General features: G+C 36.7%; 1 protein-coding gene across 3 annotated transcripts in view; it reads left to right on the forward strand.

The window, feature by feature from the left end:
- The window catches only part of MRPS35 (mitochondrial ribosomal protein S35), a 46055-nt gene extending 23656 nt beyond the window's left edge, over positions 1 to 22399 (forward strand). For 2 of the 3 annotated variants that reach the window (XM_043561668.1, XM_043561670.1), the window contains 3 exons: positions 414 to 523; positions 2241 to 2310; positions 21917 to 22399. In XM_043561668.1, coding sequence (XP_043417603.1) covers positions 414 to 523; positions 2241 to 2310; positions 21917 to 22186 — 450 coding nt within the window. In that variant the 3' untranslated portion in view covers positions 22187 to 22399. Of the gene's footprint in view, positions 1 to 413; positions 524 to 2240; positions 2311 to 10331; positions 10412 to 21916 lie in introns of all 3 variants that reach the window. The other variant, XM_043561669.1, reaches the window with a different exon arrangement.
- The last annotated feature ends 385 nt before the right edge of the window (positions 22400 to 22784 follow it).

Genomic DNA, 22784 nt, shown 5'->3' on the forward strand with positions numbered 1-22784 from the left:
AGAAATATCTTAAAGCCCTTTTGTTTTATCCCTTTATTCCTATATTCCAGCTTAACTAACACTAATGGAGTTTAATACCGTTAGTGCTAATCATAAACTGTAATAAACTGTAATTTCATTTATTTAAGAGTCTTGTTATTGGGTTCTTTCAGGAAAGGTGCTAATGCCCAGGACTTGCAAAGAACTCCAGCTTACTCCCCCTCTCTTTTTTTTCCATGAGTAAGATTGGGCTTCTTAATGCATAATGCTTCATACTGCAGTTGTTAACCTGTATAGACAAGAATGCAGGGTTGAGAATGTTTCTTTTTGGTTGGTTTAATGTTAATATAAATAATCTTGCTGCTGGTTTTTTTTTCATTAAACAAAGTATATGAAACAACTTTTTTCAAATAACTTTTTCTTGTATTCTTAAGGTTAAACTTTCCAGTCTGAATTTAGATGATCATGCAAAGAAGAAACTTATTAAACTTGTGGGAGAGCGATACTGCAAGACCACAGATGTGCTTACCATCAGGACAGACAGGTACAGAAAGAAGAGTTCAGCACATTGGTCAGATGGGTTTATTATCTTCCAGTTCCCCAGCAGTCCTTTTCTTAAGAAATGACACCGCAAATCAAGGTAGCCTTTTATGTCAACTTGTATTAATGTATTAGGTCAGAGAAGTTGTCTAATTCACGTGTATAATGTCTTCACTAGCCTGCTCTTGCCATTCTCTTTCGGTACATGGAGCGGCTTGCCTAACTGCCTTGTTGAATTATCGTTGTTATTTTTCAATCTTGATTTTAATATAGCCATGTGTATAAGACTCAGTGGAGATGTTAGAAGAAAACAAAAGTATGATTTGCTAATTTAGGCTTAAACGGGTTTTTATTACAAAGCCACAGATCTTACAGTTTGAAATTTAAATTATTAAATATGGAAATTTAATTTGTCCAGGCAGTCTTGTACATAAGCAGAATTTCAGCGAATTCCTTTCATAAAGGCAGTATTAAGTTTACCTCATACGAATTTATAAATTAGGTCATAGGGTCATCTGAGGTGAAGGATTGTTGGTATGTTTTCACAAAAGGGTTGTTTAATTTCTGTCTTATATTTGGCTGTTTCTAAAGTATGCCCAAATCTAAAGACCTGCCTTTAGAGAAAAACAAGTGGAAAGATATCTTCTCTCACTTCCTATTCCAGTTTCAAAGCATTTTGAGGTGTCGATATCAGTTAGGCTTTATATCCTGCTTCTTCGTGGTGGGAAGAAGTAGCATGACATGCACAAGTGACGGTAGCAGTGTGGGCTGGCCAGACCTTGGGAGCCCTGGTTCCACATTGTTACCGTATGGGGGAAGCATAGATTTCAATGTCAGTGATAGTCTTTTTTTACTGTCTTTGGAAAACGTAAAATAACGTTGAGTTTTGGGGTTATGCAACTTGAAAATACCTTTAAAATGTTACTCTTTGAAATTCCATAAGTACCTGGTAATTTTTTTCCCTAAGTTAACAAGTGTGTCAGTGTGTCTATATGTTTTATGGTAACGAGTGTTTATAGGATTATTAAACTTAAGTATACAATAAGAGAATACCATTAAAGTCACTTGTCATAGGATGGTTTTGTTTTATATTTAAAAAAAATTAGATGTAATGATTTTCCGTTCTATATTATTTTATTAATCTAAGAGCTAAACTTGCCCTCTCACACTTACGTAGAAGATTTACCTAATATTAGGTTATTAATTCCAATTTAAATATGGCATCAGCAATATGACATCGGTTAGTGTAGGTCATTTTTTTAAAAGTTGGCTCTGGAGAAATTGAGATGAACATTTAGATTAGCATCTGTCATCAGTCTATCTCTGTTTTTAAAATGAACTCTGTAGATGTGCTCACGCTGTCCTGCAGACTCAGCCCTGATGTTAGGAAGGGTACTTGGATTGGACGCAATCATAGTAAAAATAGTGTAAAACTATTACCAGATACAAATAACTCCATTAATGATGAAAGCAAAGAGAAATAAAAATAAATACATACAAAATAAATCAAAATAACACTAGTTTTCAATAACCTTAGGTAACCACCAACACGGACTATTTTTGTTCTAAGAACGGAATTTTCCTAAAGGTAGGATATTCCCTAAAGATAGGGAATACCTGAATATAAGTTATCCTTTGTGTTTAGTATTTGTATATTTTGCAAATTATTGTATGTACTGAGTTTTCAAAACTTTTGCTTCCTCCCTCTCTTTCTCTTAAAGGTGCCCTTTGAAGAGACAGAATTACGATTATGCAATATATCTGCTAACAGTTTTATACCATGAGTCTTGGGTAAGTGATTGTGTGTGAATGTTTAATAATTTTGTCAGCGTGATTTATTTTATAATTTAGATGGTGTTAACCTTTCAAAACAGTCTGTGGCAAGTACTCAGTTGAAGGTTTAATGAACTACTAGATAAACTAAGGAGGTATGAAATGTTATAAATAACTTCTGACATTGACAGGGAAGACCTTGAAGCAGATTATGCAGTCCATCTCAGGACCTTACAGAAATCAGATGACTAAACACCTTTAAAATTCAGTTGTGGACTTTGGTTGGAAGATTCAAAATGTTTTACTTTTTTTCTTTTGTTTGACTTTGGCTGAAAGTTATCAAAGTTACGGAATGTAATCATCTATATAATGTAAGAATTGATAATGCATCCTGCTCTTCACATAAACTGCAAAACAAAGCCCCAAACTTTGTAGAAAGGTATTTTAAATATTTATTTCAGATTTTAGTTACCACATAGCCTTTCATATGAGCCTTTCACTGGCATACATTAGGGACAATTAGAGGCAATTAATTATTTAAATAGTAGTAAAAACAGTCTTGTGTCTGACTGGATTTACTGAGTTTTAATGTAAGCATACACATATATTTGTAAGGAAGGTTTTGCTCTGCTAGAGCGTCAGCTTACTAATTTTAAGTTGGTATATAGTACGTTTAGATAACTCTAAGTTTTAAATGCTATTTTTTTAAAAATTAAAGTAATTTTAAGTATGCATATAAATTTTTTTTTTTTTTTTTTTGCTTGCCTAACATAGACATAGGTCTCAATAGCATTTTCTTTCTTTCTTTCTTTTTTTTTTTTCCGTCAATAGCATTTTCTATTAGGAACATTTCAAGTAATGGAGATAGCTGGAGAAAGAATCACTCTCTTTAGATACTTAAAGGATTTCTTATGAAAGAAGAGTTGGATTTGTTTTTCATGACTTTTAGGGATACAACAAGGTAGAAGTAATAGTGAAACAGACTTATTTCACAGAGTACAAACTTTCTAAGAGAGTCATGGAAAGATGGAGTGGGCTACTTTAATAGGTAGAAAATATTCCATCTTTTGGCTACTTAGCAGGGATATGGTGGTAAAAGGATCACTTTCCTTAGATAGGTAGTTGCATTAGATGGCCTTTGGAATCTCCTGCCATCCTTGAGATATTGTAATTCTGTGAACACATGCAGCCATTCTCTGAACCCACAGCATTTCCTTCGTATTAACAATAAAACAGTTGTAGCCCAACCTCTTGGGATACGTGGAAAATTAAAAAAAAATATAAAACTTTGTTGCAAGGTTTGTAAAGAACAAAAAGCTTGTAGCTTTTGTCTTCTTTTGAGGTATTCTAATTATCATAATTCATCTGAATTTTCTAGTTCCTGGCTTCAGGAACAACATCATAATAGCAGTTAATCTCTCTTTCCTGCCAGTTGATTTTATAAATGCCTTTGGCTTGAACTAATTAAGTTCTTTTTTGAACTGGCAACAGGGTTGGGTTAGCTGCAGCTCGATGGCTGCTCCTTCAAGAGTTAATCAATAAAAACCACCCAATTTTGAATCTCTTATTTTGCCAGCAGCCTGTAAAATGAATTTGCCCTAAAGGAAATGACAGGCATAAATAAATTCAGTGAAAGTTGACTTACTGGATTCTTTCTGTGGTTCCATGACATAGAATCCAAACAAGTTTGTATTCTGGATTCATGCAAGTAGCCTTTGATCTTTAACGCTAATTACTTTGATGCTAGAATAAGTAGCCACATACATCTATCCTAAACAGACAGAATTAAAGAATTTCTATATTAAACGTGGCTCTTGGTCCTTTCTAAACAAGTGCCATCAATGAAGAAGCTTTAAGAGAATGCAGATGAGCCGTGAAATTTTGCAAAGCTGGTGGAACAGAGTCTTTACTGAATTGAAATTCTTCTTTCCTTCACCAGCATGGAATTCAGACTTGAAATTGATGTTACCACCTGGTGTTTAATCAAATACTTTAGAGAGCCCCCTTTTAATCCATTTCTTTGTTTTTTTTAACTAGTTTCAGAGCATTTAATACCTAAAAAAGGTAAGCTTCTCTTAACTTTCTGGCTTTTTAATTTTTGTGTGGAGGTTACCTCTAAGAGTTGAGAGGAAAGTGGTTGGTAGTTTTATGTCGCACACAATTCAGAAACTTCTCTGAAAAGGTGTTCATCTAGACTTCAGGATAAGGAAGTTACTGTTGTGTGCTATTCAAAGTAGTTTAACTATGGAAGTATCAAAGTAGACTTCAAAAAACGTAGACTTCCCATGCCATAGACTTCAAGCATGGAGGCTTAGCAATGAGTTAAAGGATGGTTATTGCATTGCTGGGAGGTGATAAGAGACTGTCCTTCTGCAGTTCAGAGAAGCAAAGAGAGTTGTAGAAACTGGTTTCAGTAATTCCATGTGACACATTGTTGGCATAGGAGTGAATTAAGTTTTATCCTTTGGAACTGTGCAGACCTGCTATGTGGCTATTAATATTAATACGAAAATGAAGAAATACTTATCTTAGGATTTTGAATTCATTGATTCCCAATTTTTGTACATAGCTTACCTTTAACTTAACAGAGACTTCATATAGGTAATCAGATCTGTGTCATGTTGTATTTGAATGTTTTGAACAAGTGTCCTACTCAGCATTCTGATAGTAGCTGATAATGACAAAACTTCCTAAATTTTAACTTTGTTGCATGATATTCTTTAAACCTTCCACAAGTAATTTGATTAGGAAGTGCTTGAAGAAAGTATTTTGCAAAATGATTTGCAGAAAAGATAGACCAAGACACTGGGGGAAGACAAAAGCACTTCTTTTAGAAAATGTAGAGATCTAAAATCAAATTCCAAGAGTTTTTAAATGTTTGGATATTTAATTACTAATAGTTCTTTTTTTAAATTAGAGGGTTTTTTTTTTTTTGAGTTTTTGACTTACTTGGATTTCATGGTAGTCTTATTGCCAGTCAAAAATACATCTAGGTTTGTAATAAATTGATTCTGAAAAGTCGTGTAACAAAAACTTCCAAGTCAGATAATTTTACACTCAATAAGAGTTCATTTAAAAAAAATTTTTTTTAATGTTTATTCATTTTTAAGAAACAGAGAACAGAGCATGAGTGGGGGAGGGTCAGAGAGAAAGGGAGACAGAATCCAAAGCAAGCTTCAGGCTCTGAGCTGTCAGTGCAGAGCCCAACACGGGTCTTGAACTCTCTGATGCCAAGATCATGACCTGAGTTATAAAGTCAGACACTCAACTGACTGAGCCACCCAGGTGCCCCAATAAGAGTTCATTTTTATGTATTTATTATTTTTTAATGTTTATTTATTTTTCAGAGTGAGAGAGAGAGAGCACAAGCAGGGGAGGGTCAGAGAGAGAGGGAGACACAGAATCTGAAACAGAGAGAGAAAGAGCACAAGCGGAGGTGGGGGGGGGGATCAGAGAGAGAGGGAGACACAGAATCTGAAGCAGGCTCCAGGTTCTGAGCTGTCAGCACAGAGCCCAACATGGGGCTTGAACCCATGAAGCGTTAGATCATGACCTGAGCCAAAGTCGGTCGCTTAAGCAACTGAGTCACCCAGGCACCTCAAGAGTTCATTTTTAAAGGGGACCTTACTGCAAATATTTCTGATAAAATGAAGAGTCTTTTTGTAACTCCATACTCTCCATTCAGTCTGTTTGGTTTATGAGTTCACTGTGATTGTGTGTGCCCACATACATACACATTTCCAGGTTATATTAGAGAATGCTTGAATGTTTATTATGTTGTTTACTCTTTCTGGCATTCAACAATGATCTTGTGTACAAGATACAGTGACAGGTATTGGTAGGACTATGAAAATGAAAGAGCCTCTGCCTAATCTAGGTACCTTTATTTCTGGAGAGAACCAGTGCCTGAAATGTCACCTGTTTCACTGGATAATGGAAGTAGGAACACAGTGCTGTGAGAGGCACTGACAAGGATTAATTCTCCCTGGAAGCTTTCCAAGAAGTCGTGACTGGTTTTGGAAGAAGAGTAGGAGTGTGCAGCAGAGAAGTGGGCAAAGGACGCTGCCTTGTGGATGTAGAGAGCAGGCAGAAGTTTGGTGTGGGCAGGTTGTAAGACTGACAGTGCAGAGGTAGGGGATGAGGCGAAAAAAACCAAGTCAGAGCCAGATTGTGGACTGGTTGTATAGTCTATTTACAGAGTGTAGATTTGTATCCAGAGGGCAAAATGGAGCATTTTACTAGTTGTTTGAAAAGGTACCTGTTTCACTTTTTTACTGTTTTTGAAATAGTAAACCATCCGTGTAGCAAATGTTAAGTGTGCTTTCATTAAAATGAACTGGTTATTGATTGATGGGCAAATGTTTACTGGTTGCCTGTTATTGCTTGGTGTTTTTGGATATGGAGGTTAATATATAAGGGGGAAACTGTCTTTTCCACTGAGGAACATTAGTAGAAACAAGTTGGTTTAGTAATAAATATTACAAAAGTGTTGGGTAGTTTACAATTTAATTATTAATGTTTCTCTTTATTTCTTATATATCCTTCAAGGCTTTAATTGATACGTGCTTTGAGCCTGTTTTTTTTTTTTTTTAATTAAGATATTATTGACATAAAATGTTATATAATAGGTATATAACAATGCTTCAATACGTGTATATGTGTATGTATGTACATCTATATACTATATACATATATGCTGTATATATATATACATATACTGTATATACACGCACACACATATACGCCATACACACACACACACACACACACACACACACACACACATATAAAGAGAGAAACAATCACCACAATATGTCTAGTTAACATTCATCACTACACACAATAGTTACACATTTTTTTCTTCTGATGAGAACTTTTGAATTTTATTGTCTTAGCAATAGTACAGTATTATTGACTGTAGTCACCATGATGTATATTAACATCCCCATGATTTATTTTATAAATGGAAGTTTGTACCTTTTGACCATCTTCACTCATTTTGCCCACCCCAACCTCTGGCAACCACCAATTTGTTCGGTTTCTATGAGTTCAGGTGTTTTAGAGTCCACATATAAGTGAGATCATATGGCATTTATCTTTCTCTAACTTACTTCACTTAGCATAATGCCTTCAAGGTCCATTCATGTTGTCACAAATACCAAGATTTCCTTCTTTTTTTTTATCATTGAATATTATTCCATAATGTGTGTGTATGTATATTCACACGCGCATACACACACACACACACACACACACACACGCTCACCTCTTTATCCATTTAACCATCAGTGAACACTTAGGTTATTTCCATGTCTCAGCTATTGTAAATAATGTTGCAGTGAACATGAGGGTGCAGATATCTTTTCAGGTTAATGTCTCATTTTCTTTGGATAAATACCCAGAAGTGGAATTCCTGGATCTTATGGTGTTTCTGTTTTTAATTTCTTGAGGAACCTCCATACTGTTTTCCACAGTGGCTGTATCATTTTACATTCCCAACAGTGCTCCAGGGTTCCCTTTTCTCCACATCCTCGCCAATACATGTTATTTCTTATCTTCTTGATAATAGCCATTTTAACAGGTGTGAAGTGATATCTTGTGGTTTTGATTTGCCATTTCCCTGATGATGACTGATATGGAGTGTCTTTTCATGTGTATGTTGGCCATCTGTATGTCTTTGGAAAAATGGCTATTCAGATCTTCTGCTCATTTTTAAATTGTATTGTTTGGGTTTTTTTTTTTGTTTGTGTGAGTTATGAGTTCCTTATATACTTTGGATATTAACTCATCAGGTATATTTGAGCCTCTTTGTATAACTCCTATTTTGCATAAATAGCATGTTATACTGTCTTATTTTCTATATTGGTTACTAGGCCCTTGACTATAGACAGTGTCTTAGTCCCTATTCCATGGACAGTTTTCCATGTATGTTTTTGTTCCATGTATGTTTTGTTTTTCTAACTAATCATAAGGTCCCCATAGCATGTATAATCTTACTGTATTTTGTTTTTCAGAGTATCTAGGTCAGTGCTAGATAAAAACACTAAATGTTTAATAACAGCTGTCCATTTGGGATTTCTATAGATTTTTGAAGTAGAAGGTTTTCAACTTGAAAAGTGAGGTGACAAAGTAGCAAACTCCCTTTTTAGTAATATAAAATGTAGCATACTTGGTAGATATTAGGAATAATTAGCTTACCGGAATAGCTTAATAATTACCTATTAATAAAATTATTAATAATCAACAATCATAATTGTGCCCAGTTTGTAAGAAATATCTTTGCAACAGTTTGATGTTGTATGATTTGTGTTATGTGTAGATCAAATTTGTTTTTCATTTGATCATGTTTATTCAGATATTTAAAAAGTATTCTTGGTGCGCCTGGGTGGCTCAGTCAGTTAAGCCTCCAACTCTTGATTTTGACTTGGATTATGATTGCACACTCCAAGAGATCGAGCCCCAAGTTGGACTCTGGGCTGACTGTGCAGAGCCTGCTTGGGATTGTCTCTGTCCCTCTCTGTCCCTCCCTCTCTCACTGTCTCTCTCTCAAATGAATAAACATTTTGTTTTTATTTTTCACTGTTTTTGGAAGTTCTCTACAAATTTTGTTCTCTACAGAAGTTTATTTTCTGATGCTAATTTGTATTTGACAATGTTAATATAATTCATTTTCTAGAAGAATATTGGTAACTCCTAACAAGGTGCATCTCTTTAATGTGAAATGTACTTATGCATAAGCTTCTATGTAATCTAATTATGAATAAACTAATAATACAGTGTTTATTAAAGAAAAAATAAACACATTAATGGAATTCCCATGATCAGTCTGAGCACTTGTCGTAGACCAGTAATGGTAAATAGTACTTACTTGCTACCTGTTCCTTGATTCCAGACAAATAGCACATCTGGCTTTTGTTTTATTTGTTTTATTTTTTTTAATGTTTATTTTTGAGAGAGAGAGAGAGAGACAAAATGTGAGCGGGGTAGGGGCAGAGAGAGAGGGAGACACAGAATCTGAAGCAGGCTCCAGGCTCCAAGCTGTCAGCACAGAGCCTGATGTGGGACTCGAACTCATGAACCACAAGATCATGACCTGACCTGAAGTTGGACGCTTAACCAACTGAGCCACCCAGGTGCCCCTGGCCTTTGTTTTAAAAGAAATTTTTAGTGTTGCTCTGAGAGTCATCTGTGTCTCTGTCTCTGACTTTCTTTTTTACCTCCATGCTGTTCCACATGATCACCTTGGATGAAAATAAAACCAAAAAGAGGGTGAACGGTGGGAGAGGAGCTCCATTTTTAAAAAGTGCTTTAAAATACTGTCATTTTTCTTAACACAAAAGTGTTTACTGTGTCCACCCAGTTTAAATTAGTACTAACTTTGAAGATCAGGAACCAGATTTATCTATTACAACCTCTTCATTATATCAATTGAGAAATTAAGATTTAGAGGAGAGCTATGTACTTTGCTCAAGGTTACAGAGTTTATTAGCTGAAGGACTCAGATTTGAATTGCAGTTTCGAAGTTTCATATTCTTCCCATGGTATATTATTTAGTGTAGTTCATCTTTGACTTCCATTAAAAATACTGTGAAATAAGAGATGAAATCAAACCTGAACTTTAGCTGCTTGTTTACTGTCTTCTCAAACTGAACAGTTGACCATTGAAAATTTATCTCCATAACCTGTTTTCAGCTGGGGGTTGTATGAGACTCCCCTGCAAAGCTTTTTTAAACTAGAGATGTATGAACTCTACGGAATTAAAATCTCTAGTGCAGAGACTCAGGAGGGTTTCTTCCATTTTAAAGACTCCACATGTGATTCTGATATAAGTTCTGATTGTGAATAATTTCCCCAATCTTTGAGTCTTTTTAATAAAGAAACTAATTGGAGGGCTGGCATATCTCTTTAAAGACAACTTTTGTACATGTATCAAGTATCAGAGCTGAGGGTGGGGTCAGAATTAGAATGAGAAGGGCAAGAAAATGGAGGGATTTGTCTGTGATATAAACGCAGACCTTTTTTTTCACTTGACGTGGTAGGCAGTAGGCCGCTGTTCTGGATTCTTGGGTGGGATGATGATACAATCAAGGGGACACTTCTCAGATCTCTTTGCCTTCAGGTAAGACTTCATATTATATCCATTAAAATTATTTTCTCCTCTTGATCCCTGCTGCTTCCACCCTATATAGGTCTTTCACTCTAATAATGGCCGTATTGATTTTCCCATCTCATCCATCTTCTGGGTTGCTGTTCGAGTAATTGCTCTAAAAAGCAAGTCTGTTTTGTAATATTCCTTAATAAAAATCCTTCAGTGGTTCCCTATTACCCAGGATAAAATCTAAACTACTTAGGCTGTCTATCCACAGCAGTTGGCCACCTCATTACTAGTTACTCAGGAAATGTAGGTTATGTATTCTATATCTCAGCCATAATGAACATAATGTGTTCTTTTATAACTTTGCACATGCTATTCTCTCTGCTTATGATCCCTTTTTCAAATTGATCAACCTTGCAAATTCATATGAATCTTTTAATACACTTCAGATGTAACCTGTCTCAGAAGTTGTCTGTGCATCCTTTTTCCCTCCTCCCATTAGCATTACTCTTATTACTTTTACAGTAATTGTCCATATCCATGTCTGGCTGACCCCGTTAGACTGTGAGATCACTGAGGGCAAGGACTATACATTTCATCCATCTTCATATTCCCAACCCCTAGTACAATGTCTGGCAAAACAGCATTTGTTAAATTTTTAAAAAACCAATCTGAATTGAATTGAATTCCTTGATGTATTCATCACTTAAACATTTAGCTGTGGTAACTGAAAGAATTGGCAGTATTTTTTTTTATCCCTTATGGATATTTTGCCTCTTCTTATTTTTTATGATTTTCAAATAACTTGGATTTTTTTTAATGGTTAAACTGTTTTCCCTCATATTGCACAATGCCTTACTTGTAATCATGAGAAGTGGAATATTACTATGATTCATGTCCTAGGCAAAGGGAGTTGTAAATAAGATGGTAGAAGGTGACAAATTTGTGTATTTAGTGGAACAGATATTTCTTTGCCTTCTATTACCTCAGAATATACTGACCATTGCATGAATGCAGTGTTTTTCTTTGTATTGAATTTATGCTTACAAGGGGGAGAAAAGGTAACAGGTTCCATTAAATTATTCTTTTATTCTTTATATTCTTTTTTGCCATGTCTCTCTGTTCCTTGGAACATGTTGTTCTACCACTAACAAGATTTGGGCAAATTATTTAATTGCTCTGAACTTCAGTTTTTGGTCTGTAAAACAGATAGTAATAGTACTGCCTCACAAAGAGTCATGGTAGAAGTTAAGTGAATTAATCTATGGAAGGTGCTGACATACATAGTAAGTATTCTAAACTGAGTGTTCTATTCAGGCTCGTCCCATGCTACTTTCCTCACCTTGGCCTTCATTCAGTTCCCTGAATGTACTGAGCTCTTTCGTACCTCCAGGCCTCTGTGGAGATTGTTTTCTCTGCTGGGATGACAGTCTTTATCTGACTGGCTCCTACTCAACTCCAGGCTTCTGGCTACCCTGGCAGTTCCAGTACAGCACGGTGTGTGCCTGGCACAGTAGTTGTGCAGTAAATATTTATTGAGTGAGTGAATAATTGGGCCACTTGTGGAAAAGAGAACAGATCGTGTGAAATGGAAGGTTGCTTCCTCTGGGATGATAGTCTGAACAGGTTCTCTCACTGTAGGAAGGGAAGAAGAGAGAGCCCACATATATGCATATGTATTATATGCACACTTATAAATTAGTTGCTAAAATTATAACTGTTTAATGGCTGAAGAATTAAAATAGGAGTCTACAGGTTAATCACACTCTTTGCCTAATGGTGATCAGTTCAAGCTTAGTGGTGTTTTTCATTGCTGCCCAGTAATTTGAATATGCTTTTCTTTTCTTTTCTTTTCTTTTCTCTTCTCTTCTCTTCTCTTCTCTTCTCTTCTCTTCTCTTCTCTTCTCTTTTCTTTTCTTTCCTAATGTTTATTTATTTTAGAGACAGAGTGTGAGCGGGGGAGGCACAGAGAGAGAGGGAGACACAGACTCTGAAGCAGACTCCAGGCTCCAAGCTGTCAGCACAGAGACCGATGTGGGGCTTGAACTCACGAACCTTGAGATCGTGACCTGAGCTGAAGTCAAACGCTTAACCGACTGAGCCACCCAGGCGCCCCAGAAATATGCTGTTATTTCTACTTTAAAATTAATGCATTTCAACTACACTTCAAAAAAAAGAAACTCTCAAAAAAAAAACCTCTTAAACAACCGCCTACTTCAATTTTGGGTATGATTTTAGAAGCTAAAACTTGGGCAGCGAATTATAAGCAAAGGTACAAAATTGTAAATAAAATTGAACCATAGCAGTGTTTTTAAAAATGGATATAGGACAAGCACTGAGTGTCACCAGTATTGATTAGTTTCTTTAGGTGGTAGAATTATGAATGATTTTTTCCCTTTTATTTATTTTTTTAAATATTTATTTATTTTGAGAGGCAAGGGTGCAGGGAGAGAGAGGGGGAGAGAGTATCCTATGCAGGGTCCACACTGTAGATGGAGAGCTTGATGCAAGGCCCATTAAGACCTATGACCTGAGCCTAAATCAAGAATCGGATGCTCAACTGACTGAGCCATGCAGGTACCCTGATTTTTTTCCTTTTAATACTACACCAGAATTCACTTCTTGGTTACTATCCCTCTAGGATTAACCCTGTATTTTTAGAGGACCTTAATTAATGTAGCATTGGACTTTTTGCATAAAGACAGTGAAGTTAAAAAATCTTTTGTTTTTATGGTTTTGTGTTTTTTTTTTTTTTAAAGGAAACTGTTCCCAAAAGGCCATTTGAAGTCACGTAAATGTAAAAGCCTTATTTCACAATTGCCATTTTTAGATATAACATCTTGGAAAGATACTGCTTATTTACAAAGAATACCGAGCCTCTTTAAGTATAAAGTTTCTGACTGTGATGTGCCATGTTTCTAGAAATGTCTACTTTATATTTCAGTCCAAATCAATTAAATTTGTTTCCCAAGTTTTGTCCTTACCCCCTTTTACCTCATTCTGTACATTCTTCCAGGTGCCATAAAGTATCTTGTATATGCTGACTACTCTGAACTCTTTATCCTCAAGCCTCTCTCCTGAGCACCCTGTGTTATTTGACACCTCCTTGTTGTAAGTCATAGAAACTCACTCAGGCCAGCCTAAGCAGAAGATAGAAGGGCAAGGATGCTGCAAGATCTCAGGAATGGGCAAGAACAGAAACTAGGAGTGTGAGAGCTTTTATTCTTTGGAATCTGTTACTTTATAGGCAACTGCTTTACTCTTTTCTCTCCCGAGACTGATTTCTTCTCCTCCAGCCTGTATGTCAGAAAACATGACCTTGACTACTTCAGGATTTATAGGACTAGTCACCCCCAGGGGAGAGGGGGAGACAAGGGAAGAGCGAGCAAAACTAATACAACTAAACTTAAAATTAAATTATGTCTTTGGACTCATACTGCAGAGAAGGGACTCTGCTTCAGTCAGGTATTATTCGGTAACTGGCCAGATAGGCAGGATGATACCAGGGAAACGTACCTGTCTGGGGCCAGTAATTTGTACAGAAGGAATTGCCCCTTGGTAGAGTGAATGAATTTAATGAATGAATGAACTGACCTAGATTAGGTGCTCATGAATTAAAACACCACAATAATGTTATTGTGGTTATGATTTTTTAAATGACCCCTTTGTTTAAAAAAAAAAAAGAACAATACCAATATATTATGGATGAAATGATACAAAGTCTGGAATGACCTCCATAATAATTCAGTGAGGGTGTGGTAAGGGGGCAGTGGATAGAGGCTTATATGAAACTGGACTGCTATGCATTGATTGTTGAAACTGGGTGATGGGTACATGAGAGTTTATAGTGCTGTCCTGTCTACTTTTATATGCATTAGAAATTTTCTGTAATAGACTCCTTTAAATCACAAAAACAAAGTGTATTTAGCCTCATAGAAAATGATTATAGGTTGAATTTTGTTTCAGTATCAGTAGTATTGCATTTGAATAATGAGGTATTTTTTGGCTTTGCCAGCCCTATTTTTATTTCACCGGAAGGGGTGTTTCAGTAGATGCCTATTAGGAACAAGCATATGTACCCCTTTTCTAAAATATTTGGATATGAAAACATTAGTTTTTAGCTAGGATGCCTGGAGACATCCAGCTCTGCCTAGTACTGTCTAGCACATAGTGGGTTCTCAGGAAATGTTTTTTGAAAGAGTGCCCAGAAGCAGTCACAACCCAAAAGGGAGTTTGTCTGTTGAGCTTTTTTCTTGCAGTTTATTTGGTGAAGAAGTCTTGGGGGGGGGGGGGGGGGCGTTTGTTTGTTTGTTGTGGTTTTTTTCTGTAGCCTTTTCCATCATTTGAATTCTGCTGATTGTATCACCATAGTGTAATTTTTTAAGTTTATAGTTGCATCTAGAGGCTTAACCAAATTCTATTTTGATTTTTTTTTTTTTTTACTACTGTATAATTAGGATTGTGTTCTTCCATCAGGAAGTGCATGGTTATCTGATTGTCTCTCTTTTTTTGAATTTAGCACTGTAGCTTTTTTAAGTTAAAAGTTATAGAAAAATTATAAGTTTTTGATAGTGAAAACTATAGGTTTTTAAATAAATAAGTTACTTCAGAATCACTGATCCAGACTAAATTTCCCAAGGTCTGTTACTGCAAACTTAAAAAAAGAAGTTTTAAATTTTATTCATATAAGACATTGTCTTAGTCCATTTGGGCTCCTGTAACAATACCACAGACTAGTCTTATAAACAACAGAAACGTGTTTTCTGCAGTTCTGAAGGCTGAGATGCCCAAGATCAAGGCATTGGCAGATTTGGTGTATAGTGAAGGCCTAAACGACTTTCTCGCTATGTTCCCTTGTGGCAGAAGGGGCAGGGCTTTCTCTGGACATTAAACCCCGTTTATGAGGGCTCCACCCTCAAGACCTAAATACCTCCCAAAGACCCTACCTCCAATACCAGGACTTTGGGAGTACTATTTCAACAAGAATTTGGAGGGGTGGGGGGATATAAGCATTAAGTCTATAAAAAAAAAATATATGAGTTGTCCTCCCAGGTTTAGATTTGTTGGAACTTGTTAAGTAGAATCACTGGGAATCTTAGAGGGAGTTGATTAGTAAAATATAAAAAAGATTTCAGAATCTCATAGTTATAATTTCATAGTACAGAACTGACATATATAACAATATAGTTTTCTTTTGTTCTGTTTCTGCATTCACTAATTCTGACTTCTGCTGTATCTTAGACTCCTTTTAACTCCATCCAGTGATTTATTAATTTTAGATACTGTGTTTTTCAATTCTAAATGTTCACTTAATTGTTCATCTTTTATGGATACCAATTCTATGCTGAAATTCTTCATTATTTAATTCATGTTGGTTATCTTTTCCTTTTTTTTCTTTAACACATTAATTCTTAGTTATTGTAAAGTTCCTGTCTGCTAATATCATTATCTTGATCATCTGGAGTTCTTCTGCTATTGTTTGTTTTCCCTTGGTTATTAATTACTTTTTTCTTCAGATGTTTCAAATGTCTAGTAACTTTCTTGTATGCTAGATGTTGTGTGTGAAAGACTCATAAAAGCTCCCAATTGCTGTCAACCATCAGCATTTCTTCCTTTTCTTGTTTTTAAATTTATTTTTGAGAGAGTGAGTGCGCATGAGCGGGGGAGGGGCAGAGAGACAGAGAGGGTGACACAGATTCTGAAGCAGGCTCCAGGCTCTGAGCTTTCAGCACAGAGCCCAATGTGGCTCAAACCCACCAACAGTGAGATCATGACCTGAGCCGAGGTCGAATGCTTAACCAACTGAGCCACCCAGGCGCCCCCCTCCTTTTTCTCTTAGGCAGAGAGGGTCAGGGGTTTATCATTTTAATCCAGTCATGATTCAGGTAGACCAAGGCTGGGCTTCAGTTTTGTAAGATTTAGTGCAGCTCTGATTTGTTCCTTTTCCTTAGGCATAACCTTCAAGGCTTTGATTAGGAACTTGGTGAGTCAGCTTCCACATCTCTGAAAATCTACTGAAGAGTCCTTTGTGCTGTACAGAAATTTTGAGCTTAGCTTGGTAGCCGCTTATCTTGCAGCAAAATCTAGCAGATGTTTTGAAAGGGAGATTGGTTGTGTGTTTACAACAGGACTTCCTCCTTCTAGTGGGACTTTGTGTCTTAAACACTAGGAAATTAATGGTGGATTTCGCACTGCTTTTTAGAAGCCTGATTCTGACTCCCCACCCATAAGTAGCCCCAGAACTAAAACCAGTCATGTTTAGGGCTCTTCGTTTCTGGTCTGTTATAAGAGCCCTGGATAACAGGTCAAACCTCTACTTGTTTCATTTCCCGACTAAAATCCTTCTCTATGAGCCAAGTGCCAGTCTTGTACAGAATTGGAAAATGCCTTCAGGAAAGAAAATGGGGATTTTCAGAAGGATCCTTCTCATACCTTTGCAGCCTGGAATTCACATTCATCTAGTCATTACTGATTCTGTAACTCTCTGATATCTTTAAGATTTTGGAGGGTGGGTGGTCAGTTACAGTTGACCCTTGAATAATGCAGGGGTTAGAGATGCCAACCCCCTATTTGTTAAAAATCTAGGTGTGTAACGTTTGACCCACCAAAAACTTAACTACTAATATCCTACTGTCAGAAGCCTGACTGATAACAAGGTTGATTAATACATATTTTGTATGTTAGATGTATTATATACTGTATTTTTATAATCAAGTAAGCTGGAGAAAAGAAAATGTTGTTAAGAAAATCGTAAGGAAAAGAAAATACATTTATAGTCCTGTGCTGTATCAAAAAAAAAAAAAAATCTGTGGACCCTTGCAGTTGAAACCCATGTTGTTCAAGGCAAGCACAGTTATAGCTAGTTATAGCTAAACTGGAAGCATTATGTGATCTCTTACATCCTGTTTGAAAGTGGAAATCATAATGTAAGATTAAAAGATAATTTTAAGGGTTCCCCCCCCAAGGATTTTATGTTTATGCCTCTTAGAAATGAAAAATATTCTAAAGTGATAAGCATTATGGACAGCATTATTATTTTATGTCATTGACAAAGATTAGAAAAGAAGATTGGAATAGGTTCTTTTTTTTTTTTTTTTTTTTAACGTTTATTTATTTTTGAGAGACAGGGAATGAGCAGGGGAGGAACAGAGAGAGAGGGAGACACAGAATCTGAAGCAGGCTCCAGGCTCTGAGCTGTCAGCACAGAACCCAGCACAGGGCTTGAACCCACAAACCGCGAGATCATGACCTGAGCCGAAGTCAGTTGCTTAACCGACTGAGCCACCCAGGCGCCCCTGGAATAGCTTCTTAATATATCATTTATAGACCACCATCTCTTCCAGTTAGTTCTGTTCTCTTCACCGACAAGCTCCATTTGGTTGACACTCATCTGTGAAAACTTCTGTATTAATGACTAGAAAAGATTTCTTCGCTCATAAGGTAAATATACATTCTAAAGATGTAAAGATCTTTTCTTACATTTAATGTAGGACTTCAAAGAACTAGGTGTCTTTTTCTTGACACAAACGCTGTATTGTGCATGTGTGCATGTATATTTTCTAATCTACATCTGGTTAGACATAAAAAGCCTATACCCAAAGGAGACTGCAGGAAAATCGGAAATAACTCAGTTATTTTTAAGAACAGGCAGTGAACTGAGAAATTTAAATCTAATCAGTGATATGTTTGTCAGAAAGACAGTAACAAGCATCAGGAAGAACATTACCTTTATATCAGAGATAAGGAGTAAAGACCTCTTGTTTAACTGTTTTATCTAAATGTCATAAAAATCAATGATTTTGTTAGTGGGGATAACTGCAGAACATTTGGACAATTGCATCTGTGTTTATATTTACCTTGAAAGTTTCAATTTACTGTTTGATAGGAATAGTGATGCTGTTGACATAGAAACATATTTTGCAGGTAGTGTAATAAGGTTTGAATCCCACTCTTCTTCTGTGTTATTAGTAGCAAGCATTTATTTAATGTTTACTCTGAGCCAGGTGCTCTAAGTGCATGGATATTCCTTACCTCTTTTAATCAGCAGAACAGCCCTTGGAGTCAGTTCTTACAGAAATGCCAGCTTGTCAGCATAGTAAGTAGTGAAGCTGGGATTTAAACTCAGTTGGGTAAAACACCAAATCCCATATTAAATATAGTATCAATACCACCTCCCTGTGTGACCTTGAGCAAATCACAGATATACGTCCCCTAATTCTGAAGCCCTAAAAGCTTTGGAAATTGTTAATCTTTTTATAACTTACTTGGTGGCAAAATGAGATGTCAGTGGATGAAAAGCTATTTATAGCCTTTGTTTATCCCATTTATTGTGAATATTCAGACATGGTAATGTATTTGCTTTAGGGAGTGTTGCCATAGACCTTCTCTGGGAGTGTTACAAAATATATGGTATGTGCACCATATTAACTTTCTAAAGTAGGAACAATTCTGAAATCTGAAACATTCTCAAGTGGCTGTGGCCCCCTATTTAACGTCCATAATATTTAGTTTTCTTATCTGTAGAGATGTTAACACCTAACCTAGTAGGTTTTAATAAGAATTATATGAAATAATTATGTAAGTCTTTAGGCTCAGTGGTATATAATAAGTATTAAATTTATTGGTATCGTGGGGCGCCTGGGTGGCTCAGTCGGTTGAGCGTCTGACTTCAGCTTAGGTCATGATCTCGCAGTCTGGGAGTTTGAGCCCTGTGTTGGGCTCTGTGCTGATAGCTCAGAGCCTGGAACCTGCTTCGGATTCTGGGTCTCCCTCTCTCTCTCTGCTCCTCCCCTGTTCATGCTCTGTCTCTCTCTCTCTCTGTCAAAAATAAATAAACATTTAAAAAAATTAATTAAATTTATTGGTATCGTTACTGTCATTATCCTGGAATTTATTGTCAGCTGTTGCAGAGTTTGGATCCTGAAGTTAGAATTGTCGAGAACGTGAGCTCAGCTTGCAGCTGAAGCCTGACACTGCATCGTGTCTGTACAGGATTAGTAGGAAGCCATGTCTTTTCCAGAATGTAGTTACTTTCACTCACCAGTTTAAATGGTAGTAATTTCCTCCTGTAAGTGTACATTATCCCTTAATGCAGGATTTCCTAACCTCGTTTGTGTCATTACACACTTAGAAAATTCTTTCCTGGGGCGCCTGGGTGGCGCAGTCGGTTAAGCGTCCGACTTCAGCCAGGTCACGATCTCACGGTCCGTGAGTTCGAGCCCCGCGTCGGGCTCTGGGCTGATGGCTCGGAGCCTGGAGCCTGTTTCCGATTCTGTGTCTCCCTCTCTCTCTGCCCCTCCCCTGTTCATGCTTTGTCTCTCTCTGTCCCAAAAATAAATAAATGTTGAAAAAAAAAATTTAAAAAAAAAGAAAATTCTTTCCTGAGATATGAGGGAGGAAGGTGCTTGGGACTGCTCCTGCTACTCCAGGCTCACCTGGCCACCTGAGGTCAGAAGGAATCTGCGTCCTGGGACACCTGTAACACTCCTTGGCAAAGCACTGTAGAATTGCGTAGACCAGACGTAAGGGGAAGAGAAATGAAATGTTGGAAATTACTAGTGAATTTGTGTTGGGTACCTCTTCTGTTTAAGCATCTATTTCAAAGCAGTTAAGAAAATCCACATAAACCTAGGTGAAATTTATAATTTCTAAAATAGTTAATCTCGTAATTGCTTGTCTTCTCGCAGTCAAGAATGAAGTAGATTGGGAATTTAAAAAAAAATGAGGTAGATTGACTTTTTTTTAATGCTTATATATAATGTATTTGCTGGCATCTTAAATATACTTCATTAGTAAGCTAGAATTACGAAGAAACTATAACATTGTCTTAGCATTTGAAGCACTTCCAAGAGTAGATAGGACCAATGATACATTTAATTTGGGGCATTTGTTTGTTTTTTTTTTTTTTTTTTAAGGGGCTGACATTTATATTTCTTCCCCAAATATTACAGTAAAAATCAGGTGGGGTAGGATCATTTTGTCAATTTTCTGATGAATGTAAAATTCAGAGTTTGACTGTTAGAAGTTACTTGCAACAGGCTTGTACACACAGGCCACAAGAAGTTGTTTCACATCATCCCTCCCTCTCAGCCAAGCCAATAGCCTCACTATCAGATAAAAAAGGGATAAAGAGTTGATTCTCAACCACATCAGAACATCAATTGACACATTACCCTCAGCCATAAATTCAGGATGGCGGGGGGTGGGGGGGGGGGCAGCAGTTTAGGGAGCTGCCAGAACAGATGACCTCACTTCGGCTAAGGGATTTGAGGGTGACTGGTTTCTCTTAAACGAAAGGGCCCTCCCTTTTGAAGGATTAAAGGAGTATTTCTTTTTCGTGTGTTTCTCTGTGACGGAGGAGACTCTTTTCCTGGCCTTCAGTGACCCAAATGGGGTTAGCTGAGTCTATGGCGTCCCCAGTGGCCTGTTTGCATTTGGCGGGGCTCCTCCTTACCAACCTTTGAGGGACAAATTTCCAGTGCTCTTCTCTCTTTTCCTGGACGCTTACAGTGAGGTTGGGACGGGAGGCAGGTGTGAGTGGAAACGGTCTCCTTGGTACCCACTTAATTCTGGAGAGACTTGGAGCTCTGTCTGCTCAAATTGGGGGCTTTTTCAAGAGGAGTTTTCAAAGATAAAATATTTCTGACAGCCTTACAAATCTGTCTTTCTTTTAATCCTTCAAAAATATTATAATTTGGGGGGTTTACCACCTTCTGAAGTTATAAGAACATTGGATGATTCTATAATTGCATATAGCCAGAATATGTTGTGTGTTAATTTGGGAAGAATGTGGCTGGCTTTCAGCACTTCTTTGAACCAAGGCATATTATTTATTAGCTGCGTTTCTTGATTTTTCCCAGAATGTTACATCTTCATCTAAATCATAAATCTGAATTATATTGCTACAAAACCTAACTGTTGCCTAGAATAGCGTGGTAATAATTTTTGTAAGAAAAAAACAAGCAGTAACAATTGTTTCCTTTATAGGAACAGAAAATAAAGCTAGTAACAAAATTCCAGGTTATATGAAGTCATTATGACTAAAAATCATGTTTTACATGTGTATTTTATATTTTTTATTTTATCATAACAATTGGTCTTCCTTGTCATCCCCACAGGCATGTTACAAAGATAAACACAGTCTCTTCTCAACTCTTAACTATTTTTAACCTCAGAAATGTGAAATGTTGAAGTGTTAGAGTTTAGAGATTAGAAAGTTGCAAAAAAATGAGTTTTCTGTATCTTTTGGGTAACAGTCGTGCTTTGTAAGTGAAATTTGCAAGGCAGGTGAAGTGTGCACTGTGTGGGCAGAATTCGTGAGTGGTAATGAGTATTCACATAACAGAGTGAGCAGTCCTGAAGCTGTTGGTGCAGGTGGACAGCCACACCGTAAGGGAGGCAAATCAGGGTTTACATACAGAGCATTGACAGGGAGTCTCCGTATTTTGCAGATTCTCTTTCCCTAAAAACGAAACAAAACTTAGTTTTTGGATAGTATTTCTGTTTTCAGAACTCATTTTTTCCTTTCAGAAAACCGAAGAATGGGAGAAAGAGAAGACTGAGGCAGATATGGAAGAGTATATATGGAAAAATAGCCCCTCTGAAAAAAATATCCTGGAAACACTTCTCCAAATTAAAGCTGCTGAGAAAAATCTGGAAGTAAATAAAGAAGAGCTCCTTGGTACAAAAGAAGTCGAAGATTACAAAAAGTGTGTTGTTAGTCTTAAGAATGAGGGGGACAATGAAGAGACCCTTTCTCAGTACAAAGAATCCGTGAAGAAGCTATTAAAACTGATGTGATTTATGTAGAAAAACTGCTTGATTTGCTAATTTTATGATCTATCTGTAATCATTATCTAACTTCACATAAATTTGAAAATGTTAAAAAGAACCATTGTTTTACATCAGATTTAAAAATATTCCTTTCATACTAATCCGTAATGGCAATGATTATTCAAAAGTTCTTATTTGTACAGTGCGGCAGAAGGACTAATTAAAATATCTCGGTGATTCCTTCTGGCTTCTGAAGTGTCTTCATTTTATTTCTACCATAACAACTTTAATATTCCTATATATACATATATTGTTATTTTGTCACCTGCTGTATTTCTTTCCCTACAAATTAGCACCTATTGGTTGCTTTTGGATACGGATCTTCCTCAACTTACAGCGGGGTTATGTCCCAATAAGTTCATTTTAAGATGAAAATATTAGAGGTTAAAAATGCATTGTTTTTAATTTTTAAAAAAACATTTCTTTATTTTGAGAGAGACAGAGCATGAGCAGGGGAGGGGCAGAGAGAGAGGGAGAGAGACTCTTAAGCAGGCTCCACGTTGTCAGCACAGAGCCAAACACGGGGCTCAGCCTCACAAACTGCGAGATCAAGACCTGAGCTGAA

This window comes from Prionailurus bengalensis, chromosome B4, assembly GCF_016509475.1.
Source record: "Prionailurus bengalensis isolate Pbe53 chromosome B4, Fcat_Pben_1.1_paternal_pri, whole genome shotgun sequence".
Taxonomy (NCBI): domain Eukaryota; kingdom Metazoa; phylum Chordata; class Mammalia; order Carnivora; family Felidae; genus Prionailurus; species Prionailurus bengalensis.